This window comes from Mycena indigotica (assembly GCF_014461135.1).
Source record: "Mycena indigotica strain 171206Taipei chromosome Unknown Mind.scaff0006, whole genome shotgun sequence".
NCBI classification, from domain to species: Eukaryota; Fungi; Basidiomycota; class Agaricomycetes; order Agaricales; family Mycenaceae; genus Mycena; species Mycena indigotica.
In genome coordinates this window covers 2,981,153-3,005,411 of record NW_023503005.1, presented here as the reverse complement: position 1 = coordinate 3,005,411, position 24,259 = coordinate 2,981,153, and the positions used below count along the sequence as shown (strand labels likewise).

The 24,259-nt window shown below is 50.4% G+C and overlaps 15 protein-coding genes across 15 annotated transcripts; 7 read left to right on the top strand and 8 right to left on the bottom strand.

Annotated features, from left to right (window-relative positions):
* Positions 1–27: 27 nt before the first annotated feature.
* Positions 28–343, top strand: MIND_00741900 (uncharacterized protein; the record flags this gene model as incomplete). Its single annotated transcript, XM_037364119.1, has 3 exons — positions 28–56; positions 104–239; positions 287–343. The coding sequence occupies 3 exons, from the start codon at positions 28–30 to the stop codon at positions 341–343; spliced, it is 222 nt and encodes a 73-aa protein (XP_037219763.1).
* A 1,593-nt stretch (positions 344–1,936) lies between these two features.
* Positions 1,937–2,402, bottom strand: MIND_00741800 (uncharacterized protein; the record flags this gene model as incomplete). The annotated part of the gene is made up of 3 exons (XM_037364118.1): positions 2,100–2,402; positions 2,030–2,047; positions 1,937–1,984 (listed from the first exon to the last, which is right to left on the bottom strand). Exons 1-3 carry the CDS (start codon positions 2,358–2,360, stop codon positions 1,937–1,939), a joined length of 327 nt encoding a protein of 108 aa, XP_037219762.1. The 5' UTR covers positions 2,361–2,402.
* A 625-nt stretch (positions 2,403–3,027) lies between these two features.
* MIND_00741700 (uncharacterized protein) lies at positions 3,028–4,617 on the top strand (the record flags this gene model as incomplete). Its single annotated transcript, XM_037364117.1, has 9 exons — positions 3,028–3,085; positions 3,130–3,138; positions 3,188–3,325; positions 3,369–3,509; positions 3,559–3,634; positions 3,686–3,908; positions 3,961–4,157; positions 4,206–4,232; positions 4,278–4,617. The coding sequence occupies 9 exons, from the start codon at positions 3,028–3,030 to the stop codon at positions 4,615–4,617; spliced, it is 1,209 nt and encodes a 402-aa protein (XP_037219761.1).
* Positions 4,618–4,657: 40 nt separating this feature from the next.
* MIND_00741600 (uncharacterized protein) lies at positions 4,658–5,078 on the bottom strand (the record flags this gene model as incomplete). The annotated part of the gene is made up of 3 exons (XM_037364116.1): positions 4,658–4,699; positions 4,748–4,765; positions 4,815–5,078. The coding sequence occupies 3 exons, from the start codon at positions 5,076–5,078 to the stop codon at positions 4,658–4,660; spliced, it is 324 nt and encodes a 107-aa protein (XP_037219760.1).
* A 241-nt stretch (positions 5,079–5,319) lies between these two features.
* MIND_00741500 (Peptidase A1 domain-containing protein) lies at positions 5,320–7,155 on the bottom strand (the record flags this gene model as incomplete). Its single annotated transcript, XM_037364115.1, has 8 exons — positions 5,320–5,652; positions 5,705–5,736; positions 5,784–5,939; positions 5,989–6,168; positions 6,215–6,517; positions 6,574–6,806; positions 6,853–6,896; positions 6,949–7,155. The coding sequence occupies 8 exons, from the start codon at positions 7,153–7,155 to the stop codon at positions 5,320–5,322; spliced, it is 1,488 nt and encodes a 495-aa protein (XP_037219759.1).
* Positions 7,156–7,585: 430 nt separating this feature from the next.
* Positions 7,586–10,846, bottom strand: MIND_00741400 (WD-REPEATS-REGION domain-containing protein; the record flags this gene model as incomplete). The annotated part of the gene is made up of 10 exons (XM_037364114.1): positions 7,586–7,736; positions 7,790–8,061; positions 8,113–9,036; positions 9,085–9,115; positions 9,164–9,344; positions 9,392–9,475; positions 9,526–9,650; positions 9,704–9,734; positions 9,783–10,611; positions 10,670–10,846. 10 exons carry the CDS (start codon positions 10,844–10,846, stop codon positions 7,586–7,588), a joined length of 2,805 nt encoding a protein of 934 aa, XP_037219758.1.
* A 153-nt stretch (positions 10,847–10,999) lies between these two features.
* On the bottom strand, positions 11,000–13,108 carry MIND_00741300 (DNA polymerase epsilon subunit; the record flags this gene model as incomplete). The annotated part of the gene is made up of 11 exons (XM_037364113.1): positions 11,000–11,179; positions 11,228–11,346; positions 11,377–11,694; positions 11,739–11,958; positions 12,001–12,058; positions 12,103–12,230; positions 12,290–12,424; positions 12,472–12,622; positions 12,666–12,843; positions 12,891–13,029; positions 13,076–13,108. 11 exons carry the CDS (start codon positions 13,106–13,108, stop codon positions 11,000–11,002), a joined length of 1,659 nt encoding a protein of 552 aa, XP_037219757.1.
* Positions 13,109–13,183: 75 nt separating this feature from the next.
* MIND_00741200 (uncharacterized protein) lies at positions 13,184–14,678 on the top strand (the record flags this gene model as incomplete). The annotated part of the gene is made up of 6 exons (XM_037364112.1): positions 13,184–13,259; positions 13,311–13,432; positions 13,479–13,883; positions 13,932–14,118; positions 14,164–14,325; positions 14,371–14,678. Exons 1-6 carry the CDS (start codon positions 13,199–13,201, stop codon positions 14,676–14,678), a joined length of 1,245 nt encoding a protein of 414 aa, XP_037219756.1. The 5' UTR covers positions 13,184–13,198.
* Positions 14,679–14,740: 62 nt separating this feature from the next.
* On the bottom strand, positions 14,741–16,263 carry MIND_00741100 (Pyrimidine 5-nucleotidase; the record flags this gene model as incomplete). The annotated part of the gene is made up of 8 exons (XM_037364111.1): positions 16,125–16,263; positions 15,824–16,077; positions 15,658–15,775; positions 15,486–15,605; positions 15,329–15,438; positions 15,132–15,258; positions 14,961–15,084; positions 14,741–14,909 (listed from the first exon to the last, which is right to left on the bottom strand). Exons 1-8 carry the CDS (start codon positions 16,216–16,218, stop codon positions 14,741–14,743), a joined length of 1,116 nt encoding a protein of 371 aa, XP_037219755.1. The 5' UTR covers positions 16,219–16,263.
* Positions 16,217–17,147, top strand: MIND_00741000 (60S ribosomal protein; the record flags this gene model as incomplete). Its single annotated transcript, XM_037364110.1, has 4 exons — positions 16,217–16,262; positions 16,317–16,339; positions 16,385–16,849; positions 16,896–17,147. The coding sequence occupies 4 exons, from the start codon at positions 16,217–16,219 to the stop codon at positions 17,145–17,147; spliced, it is 786 nt and encodes a 261-aa protein (XP_037219754.1).
* A 103-nt stretch (positions 17,148–17,250) lies between these two features.
* MIND_00740900 (Cytochrome oxidase biogenesis protein) lies at positions 17,251–18,505 on the top strand (the record flags this gene model as incomplete). Its single annotated transcript, XM_037364109.1, has 5 exons — positions 17,251–17,451; positions 17,501–17,671; positions 17,715–18,134; positions 18,182–18,348; position 18,505. Coding segments are annotated over 5 exons (960 nt in total).
* Positions 18,506–18,559: 54 nt separating this feature from the next.
* On the bottom strand, positions 18,560–19,239 carry MIND_00740800 (Histone-fold-containing protein; the record flags this gene model as incomplete). Its single annotated transcript, XM_037364108.1, has 4 exons — positions 19,041–19,239; positions 18,886–18,992; positions 18,705–18,835; positions 18,560–18,656 (listed from the first exon to the last, which is right to left on the bottom strand). The coding sequence occupies exons 1-4, from the start codon at positions 19,195–19,197 to the stop codon at positions 18,560–18,562; spliced, it is 492 nt and encodes a 163-aa protein (XP_037219752.1). The 5' UTR covers positions 19,198–19,239.
* Positions 19,240–19,286: 47 nt separating this feature from the next.
* On the top strand, positions 19,287–20,723 carry MIND_00740700 (uncharacterized protein; the record flags this gene model as incomplete). The annotated part of the gene is made up of 6 exons (XM_037364107.1): positions 19,287–19,379; positions 19,427–19,747; positions 19,797–20,075; positions 20,130–20,263; positions 20,311–20,524; positions 20,571–20,723. The coding sequence occupies exons 1-6, from the start codon at positions 19,326–19,328 to the stop codon at positions 20,721–20,723; spliced, it is 1,155 nt and encodes a 384-aa protein (XP_037219751.1). The 5' UTR covers positions 19,287–19,325.
* Positions 20,724–20,865: 142 nt separating this feature from the next.
* Positions 20,866–22,260, top strand: MIND_00740600 (uncharacterized protein; the record flags this gene model as incomplete). The annotated part of the gene is made up of 6 exons (XM_037364106.1): positions 20,866–20,971; positions 21,027–21,320; positions 21,365–21,618; positions 21,667–21,791; positions 21,842–22,055; positions 22,099–22,260. The coding sequence occupies 6 exons, from the start codon at positions 20,866–20,868 to the stop codon at positions 22,258–22,260; spliced, it is 1,155 nt and encodes a 384-aa protein (XP_037219750.1).
* Positions 22,261–22,348: 88 nt separating this feature from the next.
* On the bottom strand, positions 22,349–24,144 carry MIND_00740500 (TLC domain-containing protein; the record flags this gene model as incomplete). The annotated part of the gene is made up of 10 exons (XM_037364105.1): positions 24,023–24,144; positions 23,877–23,977; positions 23,429–23,826; positions 23,324–23,378; positions 23,113–23,275; positions 22,986–23,064; positions 22,862–22,938; positions 22,748–22,813; positions 22,553–22,690; positions 22,349–22,502 (listed from the first exon to the last, which is right to left on the bottom strand). The coding sequence occupies exons 1-10, from the start codon at positions 24,103–24,105 to the stop codon at positions 22,349–22,351; spliced, it is 1,314 nt and encodes a 437-aa protein (XP_037219749.1). The 5' UTR covers positions 24,106–24,144.
* Between the last annotated feature and the right edge of the window lie 115 nt (positions 24,145–24,259).

Genomic DNA, 24,259 nt, shown 5'->3' with positions numbered 1-24,259 from the left:
TCACCATCACTTTCTGCATTCGCCACGATGAGCGCGACCTGGCGTAGCGTATTCACGTCAGTCTCCCCTCCGTTTTTCCTCAGTATTTATCACCATTAAACAGCTATAACAAATACACTCAAATCACCGCACGGGCCGTGCGCAACTCGCTCGAGGAAACTCATCGGCTGGCAGCGGAAAAACGCGGGTTGACGCTCCTCCGTTACCAGAAGTGGGAAGATGGTGTTGGTGGAACCCAGGTACGCTATGCTGACTCTACCGCTACCGCTTTTTAACATGGGTAAAGACAGTGTTGAATCCGGACGTAGAAACGTCAGACCCCAAGAAGAGTGCAGCGGTGTGATAGACAAACAAACACTCTGGCCATAGACCACAAAACCAATCGAGACTGTTTTAAGCACCAAGTTTACCCCAACACCCATCCTATGAGACGAAAGTTTACACTCTTCTACTTGAATTGTGTTCGAGGAATCGAACAGATTTTGGAACTCATAGCCTCTTTCTATTAGGAATGACACTTGCGTCTTCTATTCGGTGAAAAGGCAAGGCAATGCATTTTGAAGAATGTCCCGTCTGGCATTAACCTCTGATATTCACTCATCTTACTACGCCCAGATTTCTGGCGAAGGTCCCCGTGGGGTTGACGCTGGTCGGATACTGGCACCACATTGTCAGCCTTGGTTCAAAGTTCTCACATGCGAATAGACGAAAACGCGACAAATCGTTGCTAGACCGACATTTAATTCTACGCGTCCCATAAGTGGTTTACTCTAGCAAAGCGGCGGAGTGATTTGCTTGACTCGTACTTGTGAATATTCTACCAAAGCGCTGGGCCTTGCCGAGAAGAAGTCGGGACTGGCAAGATGTACCATGGCTTTGTACCTCTGTGCTCGTCCAACGAAGATACTACATCATGCTTGATTGGCTTGCGCACCACATCAAGACTGTCTTGGTTGCACTCACGGAGCCGATTGAGACAATGTCTTGGTTGCACTCACGGATCAGGCGGAGTGAGTGGTTGTTTCACGGAACTGACTCACTCTTCCACCTTAAAAGGCCTGGTGCTAGCTATTCTCATTCAAGGGATCTTTCGGGCTCTCTCCACTGTACGCAATCATTTTTTCTCTTCAATTACTTACTTACATACCTACAGAACGTGACGATTGGACGTTCCCAGGGCGAATACTTGCAAGGTTTAAGCCCTTGACCACCACAATGGGAGCAGTAGCGGCAGCCGGGGAGCTGATGGGTCTTTCCACTCGGCGAACTGAATGGCGACCCCGGGTGGAATTGTGATATCATCAGCAGAGACGACTGTGCGCTACATCAAGAAACCTTCCATAGGCCCAACCGGCCGGCCGACAAATGGTAGGATGAGTTCATGACGGCCGAATCATGCGCGGAAAGTACTCCGGGAAACGTCCAATTCCAATCGTTCAGTGACGAGATCTTCGATGGGCTGGTGGGAGGTGGCGTTGGGGGGTTGTCTTTTGTTGATCGCTAAATCATGTATGGTGGAGGTCCTGGTGGAAGATGCGCCCCCTTGACGTGGGCACCGGGCTTGAGCACTAAGCGCGCATCATATGTTTGTAGTAAAAGTTAGCGTTTGTATGACAAAGCGTTTTCTATTTGGTGAAAAGGTGGCAAGGTAATGCATCATTTTGGAGAATGTCCAGGCTGGAACCTTTTAGTGTTTGTTTCCCAATGCAAGACAAAAATGGCTCTGGGCTAGCCAATGGAATAACTGCTACATGGCTGCATATGTACCTCTTGATCATCCCATTCGACTTGCTCAGTACTCTCTCGCCAATAAGTCACACTGAAAACGTGCAAACATTTAACGGTGTGCATGTTCACTTGCGCCACGAAATCAACCCCCAAGGGTGAATAAGTATGCATCACACGGTGAACATGTACAGTACTAGTTACAAACATATTAATCGTATTTCAAGTTCTTGCTATTCTTGGGCGGATTTTTCTTGAGCTACAACGCTAAGCAAGTCAAACGCGTGCAGGTGGATGGTCCTACCTCGATGGCTGCCTGGACCTGGGAATTCGAACAAGTCAGTTAACGCCGCCAAGGGCTAGTCGATCGATACCTTCGCAAGCTGCTCTTTGAACTGAGGATAAATAAACGCTGCATCGTCCCTCTGCTCTTGAGTAAGGTTCTTCTGGCGAGACAACCGTTCCCAATGCCAAGTGAGGGATTCGAGATGCACCATCATTACGCTCAATTCGTACATGCTGAGATTCCCCAGATTTTCGTAGTCAGGGAATGAAATCGGAGGCGGGACAGAAGGCGCAAAACTATCGACGATAGCGCGGTAGCACGCTGCGCAGAATTGTAGGCATCCAGGCATTCTGTGGCGAATTTCTCTGTAAGAGCGGGTTGGATGAGTCGACTGGATTTCCCCCTGATTACAAATCATTCATCGGTGAACGTTCCCACGAGCTGAGGCGTTGCTTCGTTCGTCACTTGCGTGAACTTCAACTTGTTTTTCTGTGGCCAAGATACTTGTGCTGACCAGCAAGAAAGAGTAGGGACTGATTATCGGTACTCCGAGTCCCCAATCTGCTTGCGACGCGTCATTTCTGCCCCACTTGAATTGTCTGGTATATTTTGGGCTGGAAGTGGTGGTGGGTGGCCGCAGGCTTTACAGGCAAGCTACCTTTTTCATATACCTACCTTGCAGTCGTTCAACGATCATAGCTTATATTTCAACAACGCGTTGGAGTCTGGACACGCGAAGACTTGAATTAGAACGGGCCCATGCTGCACATAAAGCCCAGTGATACGCCCTCCAGAAGTTGTCCACGCGAAGCTCCAGATCCTACGCGCCGCTCAGCCCGCTCCAGTAACTGTCATCATAAGAGTGTCTGTAAAAGGGCGACCTATGTACTCTCCGATGGATGAAACAAGCGCTGTCTCCGAGGCGGAACAGATTTTCAGACTCATCGCATCTTGCCAGGATTAGCACCAGCGCTCTCTACGTGTTAAAAGGCGACAATGCATCCCGGAGACCCTCTATGGCTCTTAAATCATGGAACCTCACTATTCCTAACACGTCCCCCGCGTTTTCGTACCGTCTGTACTCTGTTTTTGTGATTCCTTAAACTGACGCTATCTAGACCCTTACTGTACGTCTTGCATTGTTAAAAACAAGGCAAAAAAACCATTCTCGTCTAGCCGATGGGTTGAATACCGCATATGGATTCCAGATCGCCTTCTCGACGGCGTTCAACACGCAGCCCGGGGAGATGGGCCAGGGTAGCTCCGCGCACGTGACCAGCCTAAACGGCGCAGGATTCTTGCTCGACTTCTATGGTAAAGTCATCACCGCCTTGACTCTGGTCTCAACGGAATCTAGGAAACGCCGTCTATGTGCATGGGTCCTCAAGCGCCTCGTACGATGTAACACTGGATGGGACTGCGCCGGTTGCAATGCCGCCTGACGACACTACTGGCGTGCTATTCGCCAAAGACAACTTGATCGAAGAGCATCATTCCAGTGCGTAGACCCGAGAAGCCGCCTTTCCGTCGCCCATTCCTCGCCGCAGTCACTTTCACGACCAGGGTTGCGACCGTGACCGGGCAGCTGTTCAACCTCACAGATGCTGTCATCTCGAGCTCCGAGTGTGTTTTATCCATCTCTGAGTGTTACACGCCTAAACAAGCATCACGCAGTCGTATTCTCCCATCTCAACTCGGCTTTGACAGCTCTGATGCGTTTTTCACCTATTCCGGGCGCTGGACGACAAACACGGTCACGGGAGTCCCTAACAACACCGAAACGCGGCCATTCCAGCAAACGACGGACCTGGGGGCCAGTGTCCTGTTCAGCTTCACGAATGCCTCGGCATTCGCAGTCCACGGGTCGCTCAATTTTGGGCACGGACTCTACTCGGTCGTATGGCTGTATTTTTTTTCTCTTGGGCCCAACGAAGCTGATAATCTCTTAGTCCGTCGACAATTCAGTGCCTCAACAGATGAACGGCAGCACGTTCTGGCTGGTGCCCGACACCGTGCTCTTCTTCCAGTCCGGTTTGGACCCGGACCGATCGCATTCAGTCAACATCACAAACCTCAGCGCCAATGGCAAGTTCACGCTGAGCTCTGTAGTCGTCTACGCATTAGCTGCCAGTGTGGACTCTCCTCCGTAGGCGCAATTGCCCCCTCGGCTATACTGAAATTTGACTATATTCAGCTCTTCACCAACATCGGGCAGTCCGCCGTAAGCCAGTGCATTACCTGCTATGAAGATATAATGATTAACCAGCTCTGGGCCGTCATCTCCGCACAAAACTGCTGCATTTGCAGCAATTGCCGGGACCACCGTTGGGGTCGTCGTCCTCCTATCCGCACTTCTCTGTCTTTTCTACTTGCGGGCCCGCCGGAAGCGCCCAGCCGCTGCTGCTGTTTCGCCGTTTGTTGCCCAAGCGGCGCCGATTGCCTCTGACCGCAAAGGCGGAAATCGGACCGCGCCCAACGACCACAGCCCGAGTAGAACCCCGAGCCCCGATGTGAACCATCTCCTTGAGCTCATCGCGCAGCGCATTGACCGACGGCCAATGGAAGCTGATTCGGCTTCACCACCGCGGTATGATTACAACCCATGACTGGGTGGTATGCTTTTACACGATATTTGATTATATAATGCTAAGGATATTTCTTTAAATTTGGCGGAAAGTTTCCCCTTTGCTACAAATGCTCAGCAAGTCGACATTTTAGGGGCCAAGTCCTACATACCAGGAGAACTGCCTGCACCTGAGAACGAGTCAGTCAGCCAACAACGAAGCCTAGGAATAGCTTCTACCTTTTCAAGCTGTTCCTTGAAACTTGGATAGCAGAATGCGGCATGAGCCCTCTGCTCTTCAGTGAAGTTAACAGGGTCCCCCGCCACTTGTTCACATCGAAGCACATAGACCTTGAGCTCTTCCCGCATCCAGCGCAGTTCAGGCATGCTCAGGTCCTCCACGGGTGTCCTGGGAGGCGGATCTTGTTCCGGTTCAGGTTCAGCTTGAAAAGCATCGACGATGGCGCTCAAGAGCTTTACGTAGAATTGGAGCAATCGAAGCATCTTGCGTCAAGTGTCATCTGATTACCAAAGCACCTCCATAGTGGCTGTACACGGCGCACTACATGCTGTTTATGGGCAACGCTATATCCTTGAGCTCATCTCATCGCACAGCACATCAACCGACGGCCAACTCGTCGTCACCACCGCGCTATAATTACACCCCGACCGTCTCACGAAAACGTGTTTACGAGTATCCTGGTATCTCTAGTGACACAGCTTGAGCGTAGCATAGTTCGCGGCCCTACAGCGCCATAATAAACAACAAAGCCAATAATAACAGTCCTGTCGACGGCAACACCGTGGTTGCGCGATTCGGGAGCCCCGAGGAACCGGGCGTCGAGCCTGTGGGAGTAGCCAAAAAAGTCGAAGTGGACAAGAAGGCGGCAGACGTCAATTGCGACGTCAGAATTTGGGTGGAGGTAGTTGACGCACCCGAAGCAGTAGGAATACCGGGCACACCGGGTAAAGAGCCTCTCACAGACGAGCCCCCGTTGCTGGTGTCTACCCCACCAGCGCCGAGAGCGGCGAAACCAACTGACGGGGGTGATTGCCTGAAAACACTATACACGTTTTTCTGTAGCAACGTTGGTAAAAAAAAATGGGACATAAACAATTGAACCACTCACGAGGAAGGTGTCTCCAACAACCCAGCTGGGGCCTAACAGCAGTGGTTACTTCTCGAAAAGTAAATTGTATGACAAATACCTGATGAACCAGTGTTGGCGCCAAGGGTCAGGTCAAATATCGAGCCGGCACAGTTGGCGCTGCCGGCTGAGACTTGCCCCAGGTTCATGTCTTCGGGGCTTATAGTCCAAGCTTGGCCGCCAAATGACAGCGTCACCGTAACAGCTGTGCTGCAGGCTGTGAAGACAGAGTTAAGACAGATTATCTCACAATCAGATATACTCACGGAACTGGAAAAAGCCGGAAGGGAGGCTGGGGTCTGACAGACGACTAGCACCAGGGACTGCAGCCCAAATAGCCGCAACATCAGCGGAGGGACCGCCCAACGCAGTAGTGCCAGTATCAATCGCCGACAGAGCAGCATTTCCAGTCGAGATGGTGATTGGTTTCCCTTGGACAGTAATAGCTACAAACGGTCAGAAGTCATTTCCCAGCGGGCCACAGCGCCAGACCTGACATCTGCAGCATCCAGAACTGCGGGTTGGACGATGAGCCAACAAGGTTGTGGAACTCGATGTTGCCGCTGAACAGCGAAGAGTTGGTCCCGCCAAGCGTAAAGGTCCCGCCCGGCTGATTGCTCAGGCTCTGAGATCGTTTCAGGAAGAACGACATCTCTGGCGCGCTAAGTTCGTTGTTGTTGATCAGTGCCAGCCAGAAGGGAACCGCTTGAGTCTCCGCAAGCGCCGTGAACGCAAGGCCAATCAGGCCGGACACATCTCCGTCGACGAGGCCTTGGGTCATCCTCTCCGTTGTGACTAAGATTTATAATTCAAACGCGGAACGCCAACAAGATATCAATAGTGGTGCTCACCAAACGTCTGTTTTTGTACCGAATATGGACCCATGGCGACTGTGTCGCTTGCCACCAGGCCCTGCACTGATCCAGAGCCGTAGTTGATCTGGATGGGGCGGTTGCTTGTCTGCGAAAACGAGGAGGACTTGGACGGGTCGAAAGTTGGCCCACCCGAACAACCGATGCACTTGTTGTCGGTCACCCAAAGATCAGATGACCCCGTGTCGAGCACAACACTGAAGGTTTGCGCGCTGCAAACGAGTTATTAAATCCACGCCCGAATTAAACGGCACATACGGTGAGCCAATTGATATCGACGCTATATAGCTGGCGTCCGCTTGCTAGTCACAGTCATCAGTTTCCGTCCACGCGATTGAGCCACAAAGCACACACCTGGTTAGTAATGGCAAAGCCTTGTGAGCTCGCCCGACGTTGCGGGTCCGTTGTCTGATAGCCATACCGCGCCCGGGCCTTTTCTGCTGCTGCAAAAGCGTCTTTGAGGGTATGGGTGCTTGCTCTCCGAGTCAACGGGATATGGACCGGCTCTGAAAGACAAAGAGCGGGAAAAACGAGCAGAAGCACAAGCGAGGATGCGACCATGGTGGTCTAGAGGGAAAAGAGTGGAGAAATTGCGCAGTAGCTGTGTGCCGTGTGGTGGGAGTCCGAAACTACGATGGAGATGACGGCTTGCCGGGTTATACTGATTGTCGCCGATCCTAAATTTACCCAGCCTTCAAAAAAAAAGGTTTCAGAGCCATGACGCAACCATCCCAACCTCGATCGAATGTTGCTTGCTACTATAATCTCAACACGAAGATATTGACTGCTGCGGTCTCCGTCGTCGCTGGCTTTCCTCTCAAAAAAGGCAGGTCCAATGAGAAAAAAAGGCCAAGAATGAAGCCTTGATTTGATTTGTTGGCCAAGCTGGCAGGTTGGTACGAACAAGTGTGCTTGGCAACACTCGATGCTGTTTTATCAGCGCGCGATCCATGTTCTACTATACACCCAGAGGCAGTGATTAATCTCCGTCCTAAATGCGTCCTAAGATGGCTTCATCAAATCCAGTCTCTTCATCGACCCCCCCAACATCCTCCATCTCTCGATAGCCAAGCCCTCCAGGCCCTTCACCGTCCCCAACACTACCCGTCTTATCATATTCGTAGCCAGAAAAGTTCATGATACTGTTGTGTTGCTGCGTTAGAAATGGCTTGAAATGCACGTAAATATGACTCACTAAATGCTTCCATCCGCACAACCAACCACGACTTCTTCATGCGATAGTGCCATGGACATTGGGTTCTTCTCGGGTGTGGCAAGGCCAGCAAACTTCGGCGGAGGAAATGTCCCTTTGACGCCTCGGGTATCGCTATACGGCGGACTTGCAACGGCACTCCAAACGCCGTTCAGCGGTGTTGCGGCCAAATCGATGTCAACCGGCGTTCCGGCGCGCAACTCGCTCGTCTTAACCGCTTCACCCTCTTTGTCTTCATGGGTCGATACAAATATCTACAGCCGTAAGTTAGCAATATAACCAGACATTTAAAAAATATCACACACCCTTCTGTCTGCCCCTGCCCGAGAGCTGAATCTAGTAGCGGTAACAACACGTCTTTTCCGCGCATCTACAGCACCAACAGCAACATCAGGAGTCTCTACTAATCCAACGACTTTTGGTGGTGAAGTTAAGATCGCCGCTCGCCCAAAACGAACCGAAAATAGTGTGTCAGTTCCTGTGCTCGGCGCTATTCCTGAGATAGATGTTGCGGGGGTTCTCGTTCTCGAGGCAGAAACGGGCGTTCCCGTTCGAGTGCTTGGCGTGGTGGGTGTGTCACTTCCAGCAGTGCTCAGGCTCAATCGAGCCTTCTCTTTCGTTGACGTGCTCATACTTAAGCTTGGCCGCGGCGAAGGGAGGCCACCCGTGCTTGCGGAGAGACGCGAAGAGGATGCAATAGACATGCTTGTGCTCAGCCTACGTTCACTTGCAGTTGGAGGGGGTTGCAAAGATGTTCGACGCTGAGGCGTAGCACCCCGAGTTGATGGTGTTGGTGTAGCCCGGGCCCGGGTTGCAGTTGTAAATGAGGAAGAAGTGGTGGATGTTGTCATTATAGAGCCCGTTGAAAGTTCATTGTTAACCTCTGTCGTACTAGCGCTTGAGCTGAGGCGTTTACGATGAGTGGGGCTTTGGGGAAGTAAAGAGGGACGAGGAGAAGTTACAGAAGCACCGCCTCGAGATGAAGGCGGACCAGTAGACCGAGGGGATGCCACACCGACAGATCCTCGCGGAGAAGTAGCGGGTGCTCCACCACGCGAAACAGTCGATCCACGGGTAGAGGTTGTTCGAGTTCTGGCTCGGGTAGCAGGTGGCTGAATTGGTGATGTTAGGGCGAGGTCGGAAAGATCCAAGGTATCTGTGCCATTCTCAACAGGCTTTTCATCCCCCTCCTGCCATTGCAGATGCATTATGACAGACTTGGTAGCACACTGAAAAAAACTTGATCAGAGCATAGAGCTATTCAACTCAACACTCACCGTCATCTGAGTTCCTTTAGCAGCAAACCATCTACAAAAAATGAGTTGGTGAATACCCTCAAGCAAGATATTTCCTTACTGAAGCATGTTATCTGGAGCCTTGCCAACGTTCCAAAGCTTCGTTGAAAGCACAGGATCGTTGCCTCCCAGTTCAGACAACTTGAACTGAGATATCATTTCTCGTCGTTTGATGGAAAAAACGCGGACGACGCCGTCGATAGTGATGCTCACAACGCGCTCGCCTTCGGACAAGTCCGTGCCTATTGCCATCAGCAACAAGGTCCAAGTTAGAGAATGTCTCATGAACCTTGAACCAATTGGACGCCAACATTGACGGTAGTCTGTTGCCCAAAACGTACTATTTTGGTCCCCGTTCGCCAATCCCAGCATACTAGAGCCTGCAGGTTTGTTGGAAGAATTTGAGGATAGGACGTTGATCACTTTCCTTGTCGGCTCCAGCACTGACTAGATTCTTGGAGCTCAATGCAACAGCACGAATGCCATTCAGATGTCCAGCAAGTTGCTGCAGAGGCGTGTAGGTAATAGCCGAGAAGAGGTGCACTCGTCTGTGATTCTTCCAAATGAGCAACAGGGTGAGAAAATACACTGTGATGCATACCCGACATCATGGAAACCAACGACGAAGACCTCTGTGGCATGATGTTACTGGGATTTCTGTGAATGAACTTGAAGCCCACCTTCACCCGCAAGATAGTCAACACAACTAACCGGCTTTCCCACTTCCAAACAGCGTATCATTTCGCCAGAATCAACGTTGTAGAAGCGGATGGTCCCATCATAGGAGCCACTAATTAGACGTCGCGCACGGAGCATGAGAACCGTGACGAAATTTGTGTGGCAAGGTGTCAAAAAACGCAAAGCTTGCGGTGTTCCACTCTGGAAGTTGCCTTCACGGCGAGCCAGGGCACGATACAGAGGGAGCCAGCCTTCGGGTTTTGCGGGAGGGGTAGGCGGGTGAGGATCGCCCTTTGTAATACGTAGACAATGGTAACGCCATAGCTCAGGGAGTCGAGTAAGGACTGACCAGCGACGGTTTACGACCGCGCAGCGCAATAGTAGATGAGGGACGGGAATTAAACGAAGGACATGCAAAGCCACAGAGGGCGCAAGGGAACCGACGATATCATGCGAACGTTTGGCGTACTTTTGTAGAGTGAGGATTTGGAGGGGAAGATCGCCTGGGAGGGAAGCATCCAAAATAGTGCGGAGGAGAAGACTGCGTTCAGCCCGACCGAGGCGTCGGATAGTGTAGGGAGAGAAACCGGCCACAGTGCTTGTTTCATCGTCATCGGGGAGTGCATAAGCACTCCAATAGGTGCCCTTTTTGCAAACACACTCTTCAGACGACATTACTGGAGCAGGCTGAGTGGCGCGAAGAAGCTGGATTTCTGCCTGGAGGGCGTGTAGCTGGGCGTGATTTGAAGCATGGGCCCGTTCCAGCACGCGTTTAAGGGAAAGTGCTTTCTTCGCGTGGAGTTTAGCGACTACGTCCAGCGCCTCGTTAAACTGTGATCGTTGAATAGCCGCAAGGTATGTGAAAAGGGTAACTCGCCTCTTCATCCACCTCGCCATCATCGCTTCCAGCGGGTTCATCCCAAAATATGTCAGGCGGTTCAAGTTCTTCGCGCGGAAATGGCTGAAGTGGGGCAGAAGTGACGCGTCGCGGAGTGGGTTGAGCGGATTGAGGAGTTCCAGCAATCGAACGTGGCCTACTTTTCTTCGGCGTTGTGATCACTGACATCCAAGGCGGATAGGGTTGGGTATAGAAGAGGGTCAAGAGGCACGTTAGGTCACGATGTCACGCGTTTTCTGTTTCTGTTTGAAGGTTACAAGTAGGTTACAGCAGCTACATTGAAAATCCATTCACTCTTCTCCATCCTCATCTTCGAGCACACTACAGAAATGATGAGCGAATGAAACGCGATAAACCAAGTTCTGACCATTCTTCCGAATTCATCTGAGCTGGCTGATAAGTCGAAAACACAAACGCGGCGCCAACAAAGCGTCCAGGATTGAAAACATGGCAGCCAGTATATGTGATCTTATAACGGTCGTATTTGTCCGCTAGAATCACCTGCAGCATTCGTCAGACAAAGACGTTTACTTTCCTAATCAGGCTCACGGCAGTCGGCAGAGGATATAGGCGCATCGCATGATCAAAGTCGGAGAGTGTCGCATGGATGTTTATTGTGAGGGGGGCAAAGATGCCCTTGGTCCAGAATAGATTGCACCAACTGCAGACTGAGAATCAGTAATTCATCGCAAGAGGACTGTGGCTTACAAATCGCTTCAAATCGTCACTTCGAGCATCAGGTTTTACTCCAACAATATTTCGCAACATCCTGGCCATGGAATCTTCCCGGAAGACAACAATTTCCTGATGAAAGAACTTGATCCGGCATGGATTGGTCGCAAAATGTATTTTGGGAATTTTAGCTTTGAGACGACCGGTAAATGTCGACAGTAATGGTCGTCGGGGAAGTGTCGAGTTGACCGTAATGTCCAGCGGGCCTGGGACAAGTACGAAATGGGTGGTGCGGGTTATCGAGGGGTATGAAGCAATGAGATCGGCCAATGCATCAAAGTTTTCTGGCGCATTCAGTCAGGCTGGTAATCGATAGTGCGAATCCTACCTTGATAACGCTGTACATCTCGGCCTTGACCGTGACTAATTGACTTGCTTGTGAAATTGCCGCACAAAACAATGAGTTTTGGGATAAAGCGGTTGTCGATGCAGTTTTGAAACATTTTTTGTAGACCAGGAAGTGTTCGAGGATGGTCTAACCACACGTCCGAAAGGAAGAAGAAGTTAATGTCCGCCAGTTCGCGATGAACCCTAACAGATAAGCTGGTCTGCTGGCATTAGCCAAGTACATTCGGTCGTCAATAACGCACGTCTTCCAAGAGCGAAGTAGCCCCCTTGCCGAGGAAATCAATATGACCGTATATTGATCTAGTAGCGGTAAGACTCGAGCGATTGGATACTTGACCACTCACCGAGAAGTCTCTCTGGGTTCACATGGAGGTTGTCCAATGGCAATTATTTCTAGCGTCCCTTCGTCCGTGTATTCGCCTTCAACAAGAGCAAAGCCGCCTTCTGTGAACAGACCATCTCCTGGCTCGTCCTATAAGTAGCGGCTTATCCCAGGTCTGCAAACGAATGAAAAGCAGGAAGAGGACCAACCAGCTTGGAATAGTCCAACTCGACGCTCCCGTCAGCATCTTCGATGCAAAGCTTGCCTTCTTTGTTATGAGCGAGCATTCCCAACAGCAAGAAACGCTCTCCGGAGCGGCCAAGAAGCTGTTTGGTGGACCGCAACTGAGAAGCGTTGGAGGAGTGATGAGGCTAAGATGCTGGCAACTTACAGTGACTAATCGCTCTCGGTCCCTTGAAGGCAAAGTCGATGGTGCGAAATGTTCATTGCGAAGCACGGATTGTTTGATGATATTCAAACGGTCGCGCATGGCTAGAACCCGCGAGTCGGCAGAAGCAGACATGGTAAGCGGCGTGGAAACCCTGAATGGTCAAACAACACATGAGTATCTTTATCAGCACTTACTTTTCAAACGTTCCCCGTTCTTGCGACCAATGCCAAAGTGGCATCTCGAATGCATCAACCACAAATAAGTGCGCATCTGGATCTAGGGCCTCTTTCTCTGCCCCTGGACGCTGTCCTTGGTCTTGGAGTGACTCGTAGACCCGTTGAAGCACTTCGATAGAGACTTTCATCAAAGCGTCTGGTGAATTCCATGAGTTTCAGAAGACTGCTGAGAAAGAGTCGTACCATCCTGCTTATTGTATTCGTGCGCAAGGGTGTCGATGGACGATTCGACCTCGGCGTCCTCGATTTCATGTTGATCCAGAATTGTTTCCAGGAACTCAATGACATCCGGTCCCAGTGAGTTGCTGTATTTGCGGAAAACCTACTTCTTGCATAAGAAAATGTAGTTTGACGCGAGTTGAACGCACCTTGATAATGGTTCGTTGGCGTGCATCAGCCATAGCGCGTCGCGACGCGTGGGCAGGAACAAGGGAGATAAGTCACGCCATGTGACTTAGTTACTACTTGTCTCTCGCGTTGAAGCAACCTCCATGATCTCAGCACTGGATTGTGATGTACGGCCTGGTTCCGGTTTGGGAATATTTGAGCTTGGTGCGCCTATTTACCCCGGAAATATTCCGCTTATAACATATCTGTTGCTAGGATCATCGTTGTGGACAGTGCTGGACCTGCTGAGGAGACTTCAACACTCATTTCCTCAAGTGGATGTCAAATATGACACTGACGCAGCCTCTACCACCCCCATTGTCCTTTATATCCGTCCGGTATGATCTCCGTCGACTCCCAACGGAAGGCTTCTCAACTTACTAGCATCTTGAATTGCTCTTCTCAGGGAAAAACCAACGCTTGCATACCATCATTCTTCGTAAACTCCGCCTCGGAGCCGGAGAGCCTCCAGTAACATTACGATACAAAGACGTTGTTCTGTCTTCCCCAGACAATGTCCTCAAACGCGTCTTCGTCAGTCGGACATTTGGGCCTACCTACCCATCGGGCGACGATTTGCGGTCTGATCTACGCTACCCTGGTCTCTGGTTTAGCTTTGTGGAAGACGGCATGGGCGACTCATTGAAGAGTAGCGACGATCCAAGAATGCAGGAGGTCAAACGTGTTATTGTGTCACAGAAGGAGCGTGAAGGTGAAGATCGAGATGCGTTAGGTGAACCGGTTGAGTGCGCCGCAATGGAGGGTGATATCTTTCGTGCGGTCGCAAAGGTAAACGAAAGCTTCCTTATTTTTTCATGCCAATTTTTCATGTTCCAGGTTCATGAAGGCGTCACCTTGTACTTTTATCCTTCAAAATCATCTCCACTGCGCATCAGACTTGGGGAAACGACAGTTCAAGATCTTACAATAGACCTCGGTCCACCCAATCGAGTGCACTATAAGGACGATGACCGAATGACCATTCATGCTACAGCGCGTTCTGGAGAACATTCAGAGTCTTCGTGTACGGGCTGGCTATCTTTCCTACGCCTCATTTAACTGCGGACAGACTTTTATAACTACTTCCAGCATGGTATCGATTTCATGCTCTCACCTAGCCATGTTGTGAGCAAAATTATCTTACACTCCAACGTGCCGGGTTCTCCCTTGTTCCAGCGTTACAAACGCTGTAACTGGGAGATCGAGGGTAAACCAGAAGATGACGAAGATGGTCAGCTAGCTCACCCTGCGAACCGATCACTGAAAATTGTTCTAGATACCCCGCCACGAAAGCGTTTCCATGATCGGGTTTATTTTCATCTGCTGCTTCAATCGTTGGCTCATGGCTTCCAGTTCGAGACGATTAGCCACTTCCTCTCTCCACGCGAGCCGCCTCCGTCTATGCTACTCGACCGAACAGACGACGAAGAAGCTTTAACGCTCCCTAACGCAACTTCACGGCGTAAGTCTCAGTTCTTGAAGCGAATCAGCATGTTGAAACAGCAGAGGACAGTCCACGGTTATGATGGAATCATTTTAGAGGTATCTGAATCTTCACAGGTGCTCGCTGTGATGTTGTTCTAAATATATAGTGTACATTAATTGTTGTAGCCATATGTATGACCAGTCTCAGAATCTATGGACTCTTACAGATCGACGCCGTCCTCGTCAGGAACTGGTTGTGGTGCGACTATTCGCTGGACCGCTGGGGTATCCTCCGACTTGTGAACTACCTCGTCGTAGTGCCCACTAGTAGCGATTCCTTTCTCAGTCAACGCAAGCTTTAAGATACTGATTCGTTCCGTTTGGGACCCACTGGACCGGCCATTAGATCGTCGACGATTGCCCAAAGAATTATGAACGAACATGACAGTCTCGTTCTCTTCCAATGCCTTGGAAAGTTCAGGGTCTGGTTCAGAGATGAGGGCTTCTTTCAAGAGGGTCTGTGTTTCATGCAGTCGCTGAAGAGAGTTTTGAAGGCGAGAGATTTCTAACTGAATAAGACTCCGAAGCACCGGCCAGACTTGACAATTTCACCTTCAGCTATTGTCTGGACATCGAGCAGTCTTACTTCGGCCAGACTGAAAGGTTGTTGGTATTGCGGTTTGTAGTCCATTGCTGTGAAAGGCAAAACACATCTATCACATGAGATCATAGATCGCTTCTACTAGAGATAAGATTAAGGAAGATTTAAACTAACCAGCCCCCAAATGGATCACATTCTACGAAAATACCTCAGGCCAAACCTTTCTTAGCTCCTCCAAGTCTTCAATGACATCGATCCCTTCCAAAGACTCTGTCTGTGCTATTTCCTTTGCTTTACCGCCTTCCACGTGAACGAGTCCTATCCCTCGCTCAGTCCTGCAACTGGAACTGAAATTGACGACGTACCTCTTTCGCAGAAATGAACGACGTGACCCCAGCCTAAGGCGCGCGCAGCTTTCACATTGATTCCGCTATCGTCGACGAAATAGCAATCGGATGGATCGGACACTTGGGCTTTAACCAAAGCTAGATTGAGCGAGTAAGCAAATGCATGTATCCCCGAGGTTGGAGGTCTTGCCTCGATGGTAGTACTCGGCGTCAGGCTTGCAGGCGAAGTTAGGCTCTTCGTAGTCACAGAAAATCACGCCGTCCAGGAGATCATCTACTTGAAGTATTTTCAGGACACGTTGGGCGTGCTTAGAGAGGTCAGGCGACATTTTCTCGACACCAAAGAGCTAGCTTACAAATCGGTAGGCGTTGGTGAGGGCCCATATCCTCACTTTTTCGCGGTTCATGTCTTCCAGTAGCTTCCGGAGGTGTGGTGTCGGCTTGATGAGATCCTCAAGAGGGAGTGCTTGGTCACATTTGGCGTCAAAATCGAGGGGGTCCACAGAATGGTGGCGTATTAGACCTCTCAGCGCTAGGCCATAGGAAGTATAGTATTGGTGATGCAGAGTGGAAGCCTCGTCGTGATCGAGGCCCATTCCAACGAAATACTCTGTGCGGGAGTTGGCCCCGTTGGTGTGATCTGACGAAAGTGGGTACCATGAATTTTCTGCCCCATGGCCGCGGAGACTTTCGTCGATGCAGAGTAGAGGGTATTGTCGATATCCAAGAAGACGGTTTTCAGTGGACTCATGGTGCGCAATATCGATGCCTGCGCGAAATCGTATCGGGAGCGGAGTGCTTAGTCATATTACTCGTGATCCTAGGCAGTCACAACTCACAGCATCACAGGCCTTCCTCAAAACACATTTCTTGTGAGCGATTTCGGTGGTCGCTGTGCTTCAACTAAACTCTCTCAGATGGCCAGAAGTAAAGAACTCGTCCCCGGCGTCGGCCGCCTTTCCCGATCCCAGGTGTTTGCTCAGCGCGCCTTGTACAAGGGCCAGAAAAAGTCGACACCGAAAGCTGAAGCTGACGCTCCGGCTACGGTCGAGAAAACGATTGGTGGTGGAAAGAACGGCGGCAAGCGACTTGTGCCCACCTCTAAAGCATCGCGTTTCTATCCCGCTGACGATGTTCGCCAACCCAAAAAGAGCCGCAAGACGCCTAAACCCACCCACCTTCGCTCTTCCATAACCCCCGGCACCATTCTCATCCTGCTTGCTGGTCGCTTCCGGGGCAAACGCGTTGTATTCTTGAAGCAGTTGGAGAGTGGTCTGCTTCTTGTAACTGGCCCGTTCAAAGTCAACGGTGTTCCCCTGCGACGGGTCAACCAGGCATATGTTATCGCGACAACGACCAAGATCGACCTTGGTGGCTTCAAGGTTTGTTATGTTCTGATTCTCTAGTCATCTACTCAATAACATCTAGGTCGATGACAAGATCAACGACTCCTACTTCGCGAAAGCCGCTACCAAAGGCGCTGGTTCAGCCGAGGCAGAGTTCTTTGAGGGTGGAAAGCCAAAGGCAAAGGAGGCTTTCCCTGAGTCCAAGTCGGGTGACCAGAAGGAGGTCGACAAAGCTGTCATCGCCGCTGTGAAGAAGACGGAGAACTTGGCCAAATACCTCAAGACCAGCTGGGGACTGTCAAAGGGTCAATTCCCTCATCAGCTGGCTTTCTGAGTGGGGGGTCTTGTAGTAGTATGCAGAAAATACACATGTCTCCTACCTATGACCCATGAACTAACTACTTACGGCGTCGCATCACAACTTTTACCATCATTTTATGCTTCGTCGTGGACTCTCACTTGGACGCGTACCTCGACATGTCTCTCCTCAACGTCGTTTCTTCATCCAGTCCGCTTGCGACGGATTTCTGGATCTTGCGACCGTGATACCTTTTGGCTCGTATATTCCGCCGTATTCCGGCACAATCATTCTCGTCACTGCCGTCTCCCGTCTTGCCCTCTTCCCTGTAGCTCTCTGGGTAGTTTTCATAACAAACATTCCATTCGAAGCAAATAACTGCTTTCCAGGGCAGAAATCGCGTGCGCACGCTTGAAGATGTTGTGTTGCCAGAGGTCGAAAGACTGAAACCAATCCTCTCAAAACAGGTCCTGGACGAGATGAAGAAAGAGCCAATGCCCAAGGAAATGTTGAACGTCGAAAACCTTCAGCGCATGCATATCTCCCGTTTCATCGAAAGGGTACGAGTGTCATCCTGCTGTAGCAAAGCTCATGTGCGTTCAGGTCAAAGCCGAACAAACGCGTCTAGTCGCCCAACACAAATGCTATCCTAGACTCGCGATTCTTGCCAGCCCGCTCAGCCAGCTGCCTGTCTTCGTCTTCATGACCACTCTCTTCAACCGTCTCGCGGCTGACCCAACTCCCTTCGACTCTGAGGCGTTCTTTACCCTCACCACGCTCAACCACCCAGATGCTACCTGGACACTGCCCATCATGCTCGGCATGATAACGATGGCCAACGTCGAGTCCAACAACTGGCTCATGAGCGCTGTGCAGCGCGACCGAATGCGTAAAATGGAGGAGGACCGCGAAAAACAAATAGCAGCAGGGCGAAGGAGTCCTATCCAAGTACACAAAATCATCAAAAGCTCGCTCAGTCTACTGTCCGTCGTGCGGATTATCGTTGCTGCATTCAGCCCTGGAGTAAGTGGCGTTTTTGCATCCCACCCTATCGTCTAACGCCCCTCTAGAGTGTTGTCTTATATTGGACTACTTCAGCGACATTGGGCTTGTTTCAGACTTGGATATTGGACTACCGACCGTCCATTAAGACTTCTCCCGCCCCTCCTAGTCCAATAACAGAAACCCTCCCTCCGAAACCCATTCGAAAATTACCAAAGAGTCGCAAAAACAAGTGGTGAGTGCATGTTTCCATTCTCGGGGATGAAAACAACAGTGGTTGGGAGGTACCCGCGCTCTAAGCGTCCTGGGTACCAGTGACCCTTCCTTGATCTAATATGACCCTCCGACTGAATCTTTTCGGCTTTGTTCTGGGCATTGACGATTCCAACAGAGCCTACCGTTGATATACAAGAAAGTACACAAGAATGATGTAAGACGAACTCCAATTAACCCATTCGATCCCAAGTACCGCGAATTCTTCGAGCAAGCTGGATGTCGCGTTGCATGAGTGTAACCCTTTTGGCGTGGATGGCACAGAGATTGCTGGAAGAGAATTAAAACGGAGAGATAATGGGGGCGAAGTAGACGCACGCGTCCTCAAATAAATGGACAAGATAGGCCTCTGTGGCTTCTTGCAACGCTAATAACGCGGTACTTTGCCATCGGAGGTCGGTGAAGTGACCGTTGTAATCCGTGGTCATTTCTGACGCGATTTCACGAACCTAAGCATAAGTAAGAACGAGTTCGTGGTCTATTGAGATAGAGGACACACGAGACGAGCGAAAGGGAGCTTCCTGAGAAGCAAATCCGTAGACTTTTGGTACTTGCGGATTTCACGCAATGCCACAGTGCCCGGACGAAAGCGTTTCTTACGAGGAGCTGAATCTCACGTGTCAGCAGTGGCCTGGGGGTAAGTGAGACGCGCACCTTCAGCAGCGTCACTGGCATTCGACTTCCGAGGAGCTTTGCCGCCAGTGCTTTTCCGCGCAGTCATTTTAGCCTTTTTAGCTGGCGTAGGTGGGTCGGAATCGACCTGCGCCTTGCGCTTCGCGGAAGGGATGGGACGAGTGGATGTTTGAGGCATAAGAGGGGTATCGCAGTCGTGTAAAGAGGTGGTGGCAAGAGAACAAGAATATCCTGAAGTCCAACATTTGATGCCGATCACGGGTCTCTTTCTTCCGTTCTCAATCAACCATCGTCTTTTGGCTTGCAATGTCCACTCCGATTGTTACTGGATTCTATCGATACACAGACTGCTGGTTCACGGTAGGCTGCTATCTACAACTAACCCATTTGAGTGCCGACACGTGCAGTGGCCCGACCTGGTGCCCCAATACAAAGAGGCGGTCAAAAGCGTTCTGGCGCACGATTCTCTCGTCGATTCAGGACACCCTCTACATCCAGGGGTAGAAGGAATCACTCTGACCCGCGGGGTTCTAAAAGAAAACGGAGAAGCAAGACTTTTGTTCACTTCCAAGCAGATCGACTATCTGAGATATTGGCTTCATGAAATGGGCCTCACTGAAGAGATGGTCCCACTGCCTCACTCCGATGCGCTGATCATGAAGGATGAACTCGAGTCCGCAGAGCCCGTCTTCTTCAAAACAGGCGGCGATCTTCGTGGCGCCGTGAAAGTGTGTTGTCTCTTTCTTCTTGCTTTCACTTCACATAACGTGATTTCAGCAAATCGATAAGGAGAACAAACGCTCAAAGAATGCACCCAACTCGCTGGCAAGTCTTCGTGTTGCTTTTGAGCGAACCCGTACAGCTTGGAATGCGAAACGAGGCACGTGGATTGCAATTGACGTGGAGGACTGGGAGCTGGCGCACAAGGTTCTACTCGAGTTTGGATATTCTTTGATCTACTTCGACGGAGATAAAGAGCACAGCGAAGACGCTCACTTTACGTTCAGTTCGACGTTATCATGCCACAATGGCCAGTATGTCGCTGACAACCGACGTGTGAGCCACTCGTTCCAACCAAGAAAAATGGTCAGCTTTAACCTCCCTCCACAGAACTATGTATTTGGGGAGACAACTGTGCTGCCCAAACCTGCTGCATTCAAGCCAAAACTCGCGGAGCTAATCCTTTCCTCCCAGAAACGAGGACCGGTATTCCTTGTTTTCCACAACCACAGTCAGGATATCAAGTGCGTAGAAATCTGATACCTTTTCTTCAATCTAATGGAGGCTCAAGATCGCTGGAGCAGCTGGAGGCCCCAATTCAAAGTCTTGTCTACACACTTCCACTTGAAGCCCCATCAGAAGGCCTTTTTGTGGTTGACACTCAAAACCTATTCTCTGCTCTCATTGGTAGTAGTCAGGGGAATGGGCTGGCACAAGTATGCAACCACCTAAGAATTGAAAAAGCAAACAGCACAACACTCCATAATGCTGGCAATGATGCCAAGGCAGGTGACTGTTGTTCACTGAAGATATCTACTTGACTTATTGCAGTTTACACTTACTGCATTGCGGGCCATGGTTGGTGATGAGCCGCTCGATGCCTTGCGTGAAAAGTTGTGGCCAAATCGCACACCTGCAGGGCTGGAAGTAAAATTCCAGCCGTGGGAGGAGGATGCCGACTACTCAGACCAAGAGGGAATGTAAAATGCTCGAGGCATAAAGTGCGTCAGCTGTGTTTGTAGTTGTGTATGGACCTTGGTCGTTGTGTACTAGTAGCCCAAAAAGGGAAATCGCAGTTCGCCTCTCCTTCCACGATTCGGCAAACTTCAAAAACGTCGACGTCGACATGGTCGCCACTTTGAGTGGATGGATTCGCTGCACCGACATCTTATTTCACTATCATTCATCGCTTAAGGATACGCGAGACGGTGTCTCTTTGCAGAAGATTCTAGGTACCAATTTTTCTTCGATGAACTCCACGACCTTTGTAGATTTACATCCTCATAGACAGGGACTCACTACTGCATTCAAGACACCCCTTAGCTTCCGATAAAGACGGGAAACCGGGGATACAAGCCTATGTGGGCACCTTTCACGATGGCCAAGCGCGTCTGCTCTTCAGTTCTGCTCAAGTCGACTACCTCCGCTACTGGATGCACCAGATGCGGCTCACAACTAAGCTCATTCCTCTTCCCTACTCCAATTGCATGTTTCTCAACACCGACATCGCGTCTATCGAGCCAACCGTCTTTGCGGACTTGTCCTTGCTGAGCGAAACGAGCAAAGTACTTTCCCACCCTCGTTCGCCCTGCCGGAAAGCCTCATCTGTCATCTCCAGAAACTAGGTCGAATGAACACGCATTTGAGGGCAAACCCGCTTCTTGTGAATCGGCGGTCGGTATTCGAACATCTGCGTGGGCTCTGGGCGGCGAAGAAGGGAGTGTGGTGTGCCCTGAATATCGATGCTTGGGAGCGCGACCATACTGTCATCTCGGATGTTGGCTGGACATGGCTCCGATGGGATTCTGGCTCGGAAATGCTGCGGCGCGGGCATTTAGTCGTCACGAAAAACCAGACGTATGCTGCAACATCGCTTGAGGTACGGCTTCGTTTTACGTCGGCCCATTTCGCTGAAATCCGACCTTAGGACAGCCTATCTCATGAATTTGTTACCATCAATACCCTCAAGCAAAAGCTACAGTCGCTGTTCACTGAAATGCAGCAGAATGAACCGATCTTTCTTATCTCAAGCGACGCCCAAGGAACCATGAGGCACGGACCCTTCATTTATTGACTCTCAGATTCTAAGGACCTTTTATTAGATACTTGCAGTCGCAATTGCGCCTGAACATCCCAAGCACTAACGTCCTTCCCTGTGAAAACGGGACAGGCATGTACATCGTCGACTACAACGAACTATTCAATGCTCTCATTGGCCGTCTGGACCATGAAATCGAGCCTAAACCGCTCGAACGCGTCTGCCACCACCTCAAGCTCCCTTTCAAAATGACCCGCAACGCCGGTGTTGACTCTGAGGTTCGTACAATTGCCTGTTTTTCCTCTTTCTTCCCATTCTCAGACATGTCTGGATATCGTGCGTTCCATGGTGTCCGGGCCAAAGCTCGACTTGCAACGAGAAGCGCGTTGGCCATTGCAGCTGGAGGTGCAGGTTCAATTTCCTCCATGGGAGGAGGATCCCAACTACGCTGATCTTGAAGGAGTTATACCTCCAAAGAAGTAACTTTTAACTGTTGTTTTCTTGTAGCACATCTTGCTGTCTATTAACATGGTCGTCTAGTACAATACAATATATAGTTATAAGTGGTCCCTTAGCTCTTTTTCGGTTTCCCATTACTTGCCTTGCTGCTCTTAATACGTCCGCTCTGTTTCGGGACAGATTTCTCAGTGGGTGGCTCAGCTTTTTGTTCCTCCTCTTCCTCGTCATCTGAACGGTCGTCATCCGTCGTGGCCGTGAGAATTGTGCTATTCGTGATCAGTGACTTGCAATTCTAGAGAACGAGGTGATGATCTACCGAAGGAGGATTCGAAGAATAAGGTAGAACCAGAACAAGTTGAGCAGTTGAAGAAGTACCAATGGGATGAAGACTTGATATCTCATCCACCCGACTAGCCAAACGCCATCAGGCCTAAACCAACGCTTGCTTTGCTCCCTGATACAAACAAAAGGATCAGAGGGGGAAAATCACATTTCCTGTTGGGTCGCTTACGGAATCAAGTCAAACTCTGTCCAAACTGACCAGAGGATAACGAAGTTCAAGTAGTGTCGGAAATACCTGGAACATTGTCAGTCAAGCGAAAAAATGGTTTGCATAGAGACGCACGCCCAGACGACAGTGAAAATGAGGAAGCTGAATACTTTGGCACGCTCGAAGCGCAGATAATTAAGCACTTTGGAGAACTGGACCGAGTTATAAAGGATTCTAAGGGCCAAAATAGCACACGGACCGCTAGACAAGTATCCGGCAAGTCCATGCTGAGATATACTGCGTTGCCAATCAAAGTGAGGTTGACGAGATAACTCCAGCTAGCAAATTGTAAGCTCAAGGCCCGACCATTAGTGAATACGACGCACCCAACCAGCCACAATGTGACGATGTGATGGGCGATGAGTTCATTATAATCTTTCCGCGGCTTTTCCAGACGTAAAACGAGCACAATGAACTGCTGGCACCAATAAGCCATTTGCATTAGATAATAACGCTTCAGTTCGGGGGTCATATCCCAATGTGGGTAACCTACTCAAATAAGCAAAGTTGGCAGAGAAAATTCAAGGAACAACGGACCTAACCAGAAGTACTTGGTTTGGTACCACCAGATTGGCAGAGAATACATAACCCGCTGGTACCCATGCGTTAATCGCTAATTTCGATCACAGCGAGAGCACGTACGATTCCCCAAAGGCTAGAGAGAAGGAAATACACCACTGCATAACCCTGCTCGCCAAGTCTGTCGAGTTTTCCCTCCTTATTGATGCCATAAGCATGTCCGACACGACGGAAGAGGTTGACGGTGACGAGCTGCCTGAAGCAGGAGAAGAATACAACATAATAGGCGATGAACACAAGGTCAAGATAGCTCTTAGCGTAGCGCGGGTCGTCCGGTGGAGATGATGCGACGGGGTTTGACAGGAGGAATAGAGGTGCGAATGGGTTCGGCAGTTGACCATCAGGGAGGTAAGGCCCAAGGGTTGATGACCACGGCTCAATAATTGTTTGAAGACGTGGAGTTAACAGTTCCCAGTTGAGATATAGCACCACGGGTATCAACAGAAGCTTGAAAGCCTCCACTGGAAATGTATTTCAGGCCGCGACTAAAGTTAGGTTGTGAATGACGCACGGGGTTCAATAACCCATCTGAGCCATGGTTGAACCTTGGGCGGAGTCCATCGTTGAGGCGACAGAGACCTTGTGGGCGTCGAGGAGCCACTGGTTAACGGGCTAAAAAAGTTTAGCTGGTTGGCTGATGATAGTCTTAAAACGTACGTTTGGGGTTGGACTCCGTCAGAAGCTGCGTGCTCAGTGGCAGCATCCGTAGAAATGTTAGGAGGCGCGCGCTTTTTGTCCATCTCAGTGGTCGGCTTGGTCGCCGCGGTTGGTGTCAAGGAGGGTCACGGTGTCACACTCCATTCGCATTGACGCGACGACGTTGACGCGAATTATAGAAGTCACCGTGTTGAGCTTCGCAATTCGGGCCAATCTTCTCGGGAACCCAGAGCCCAC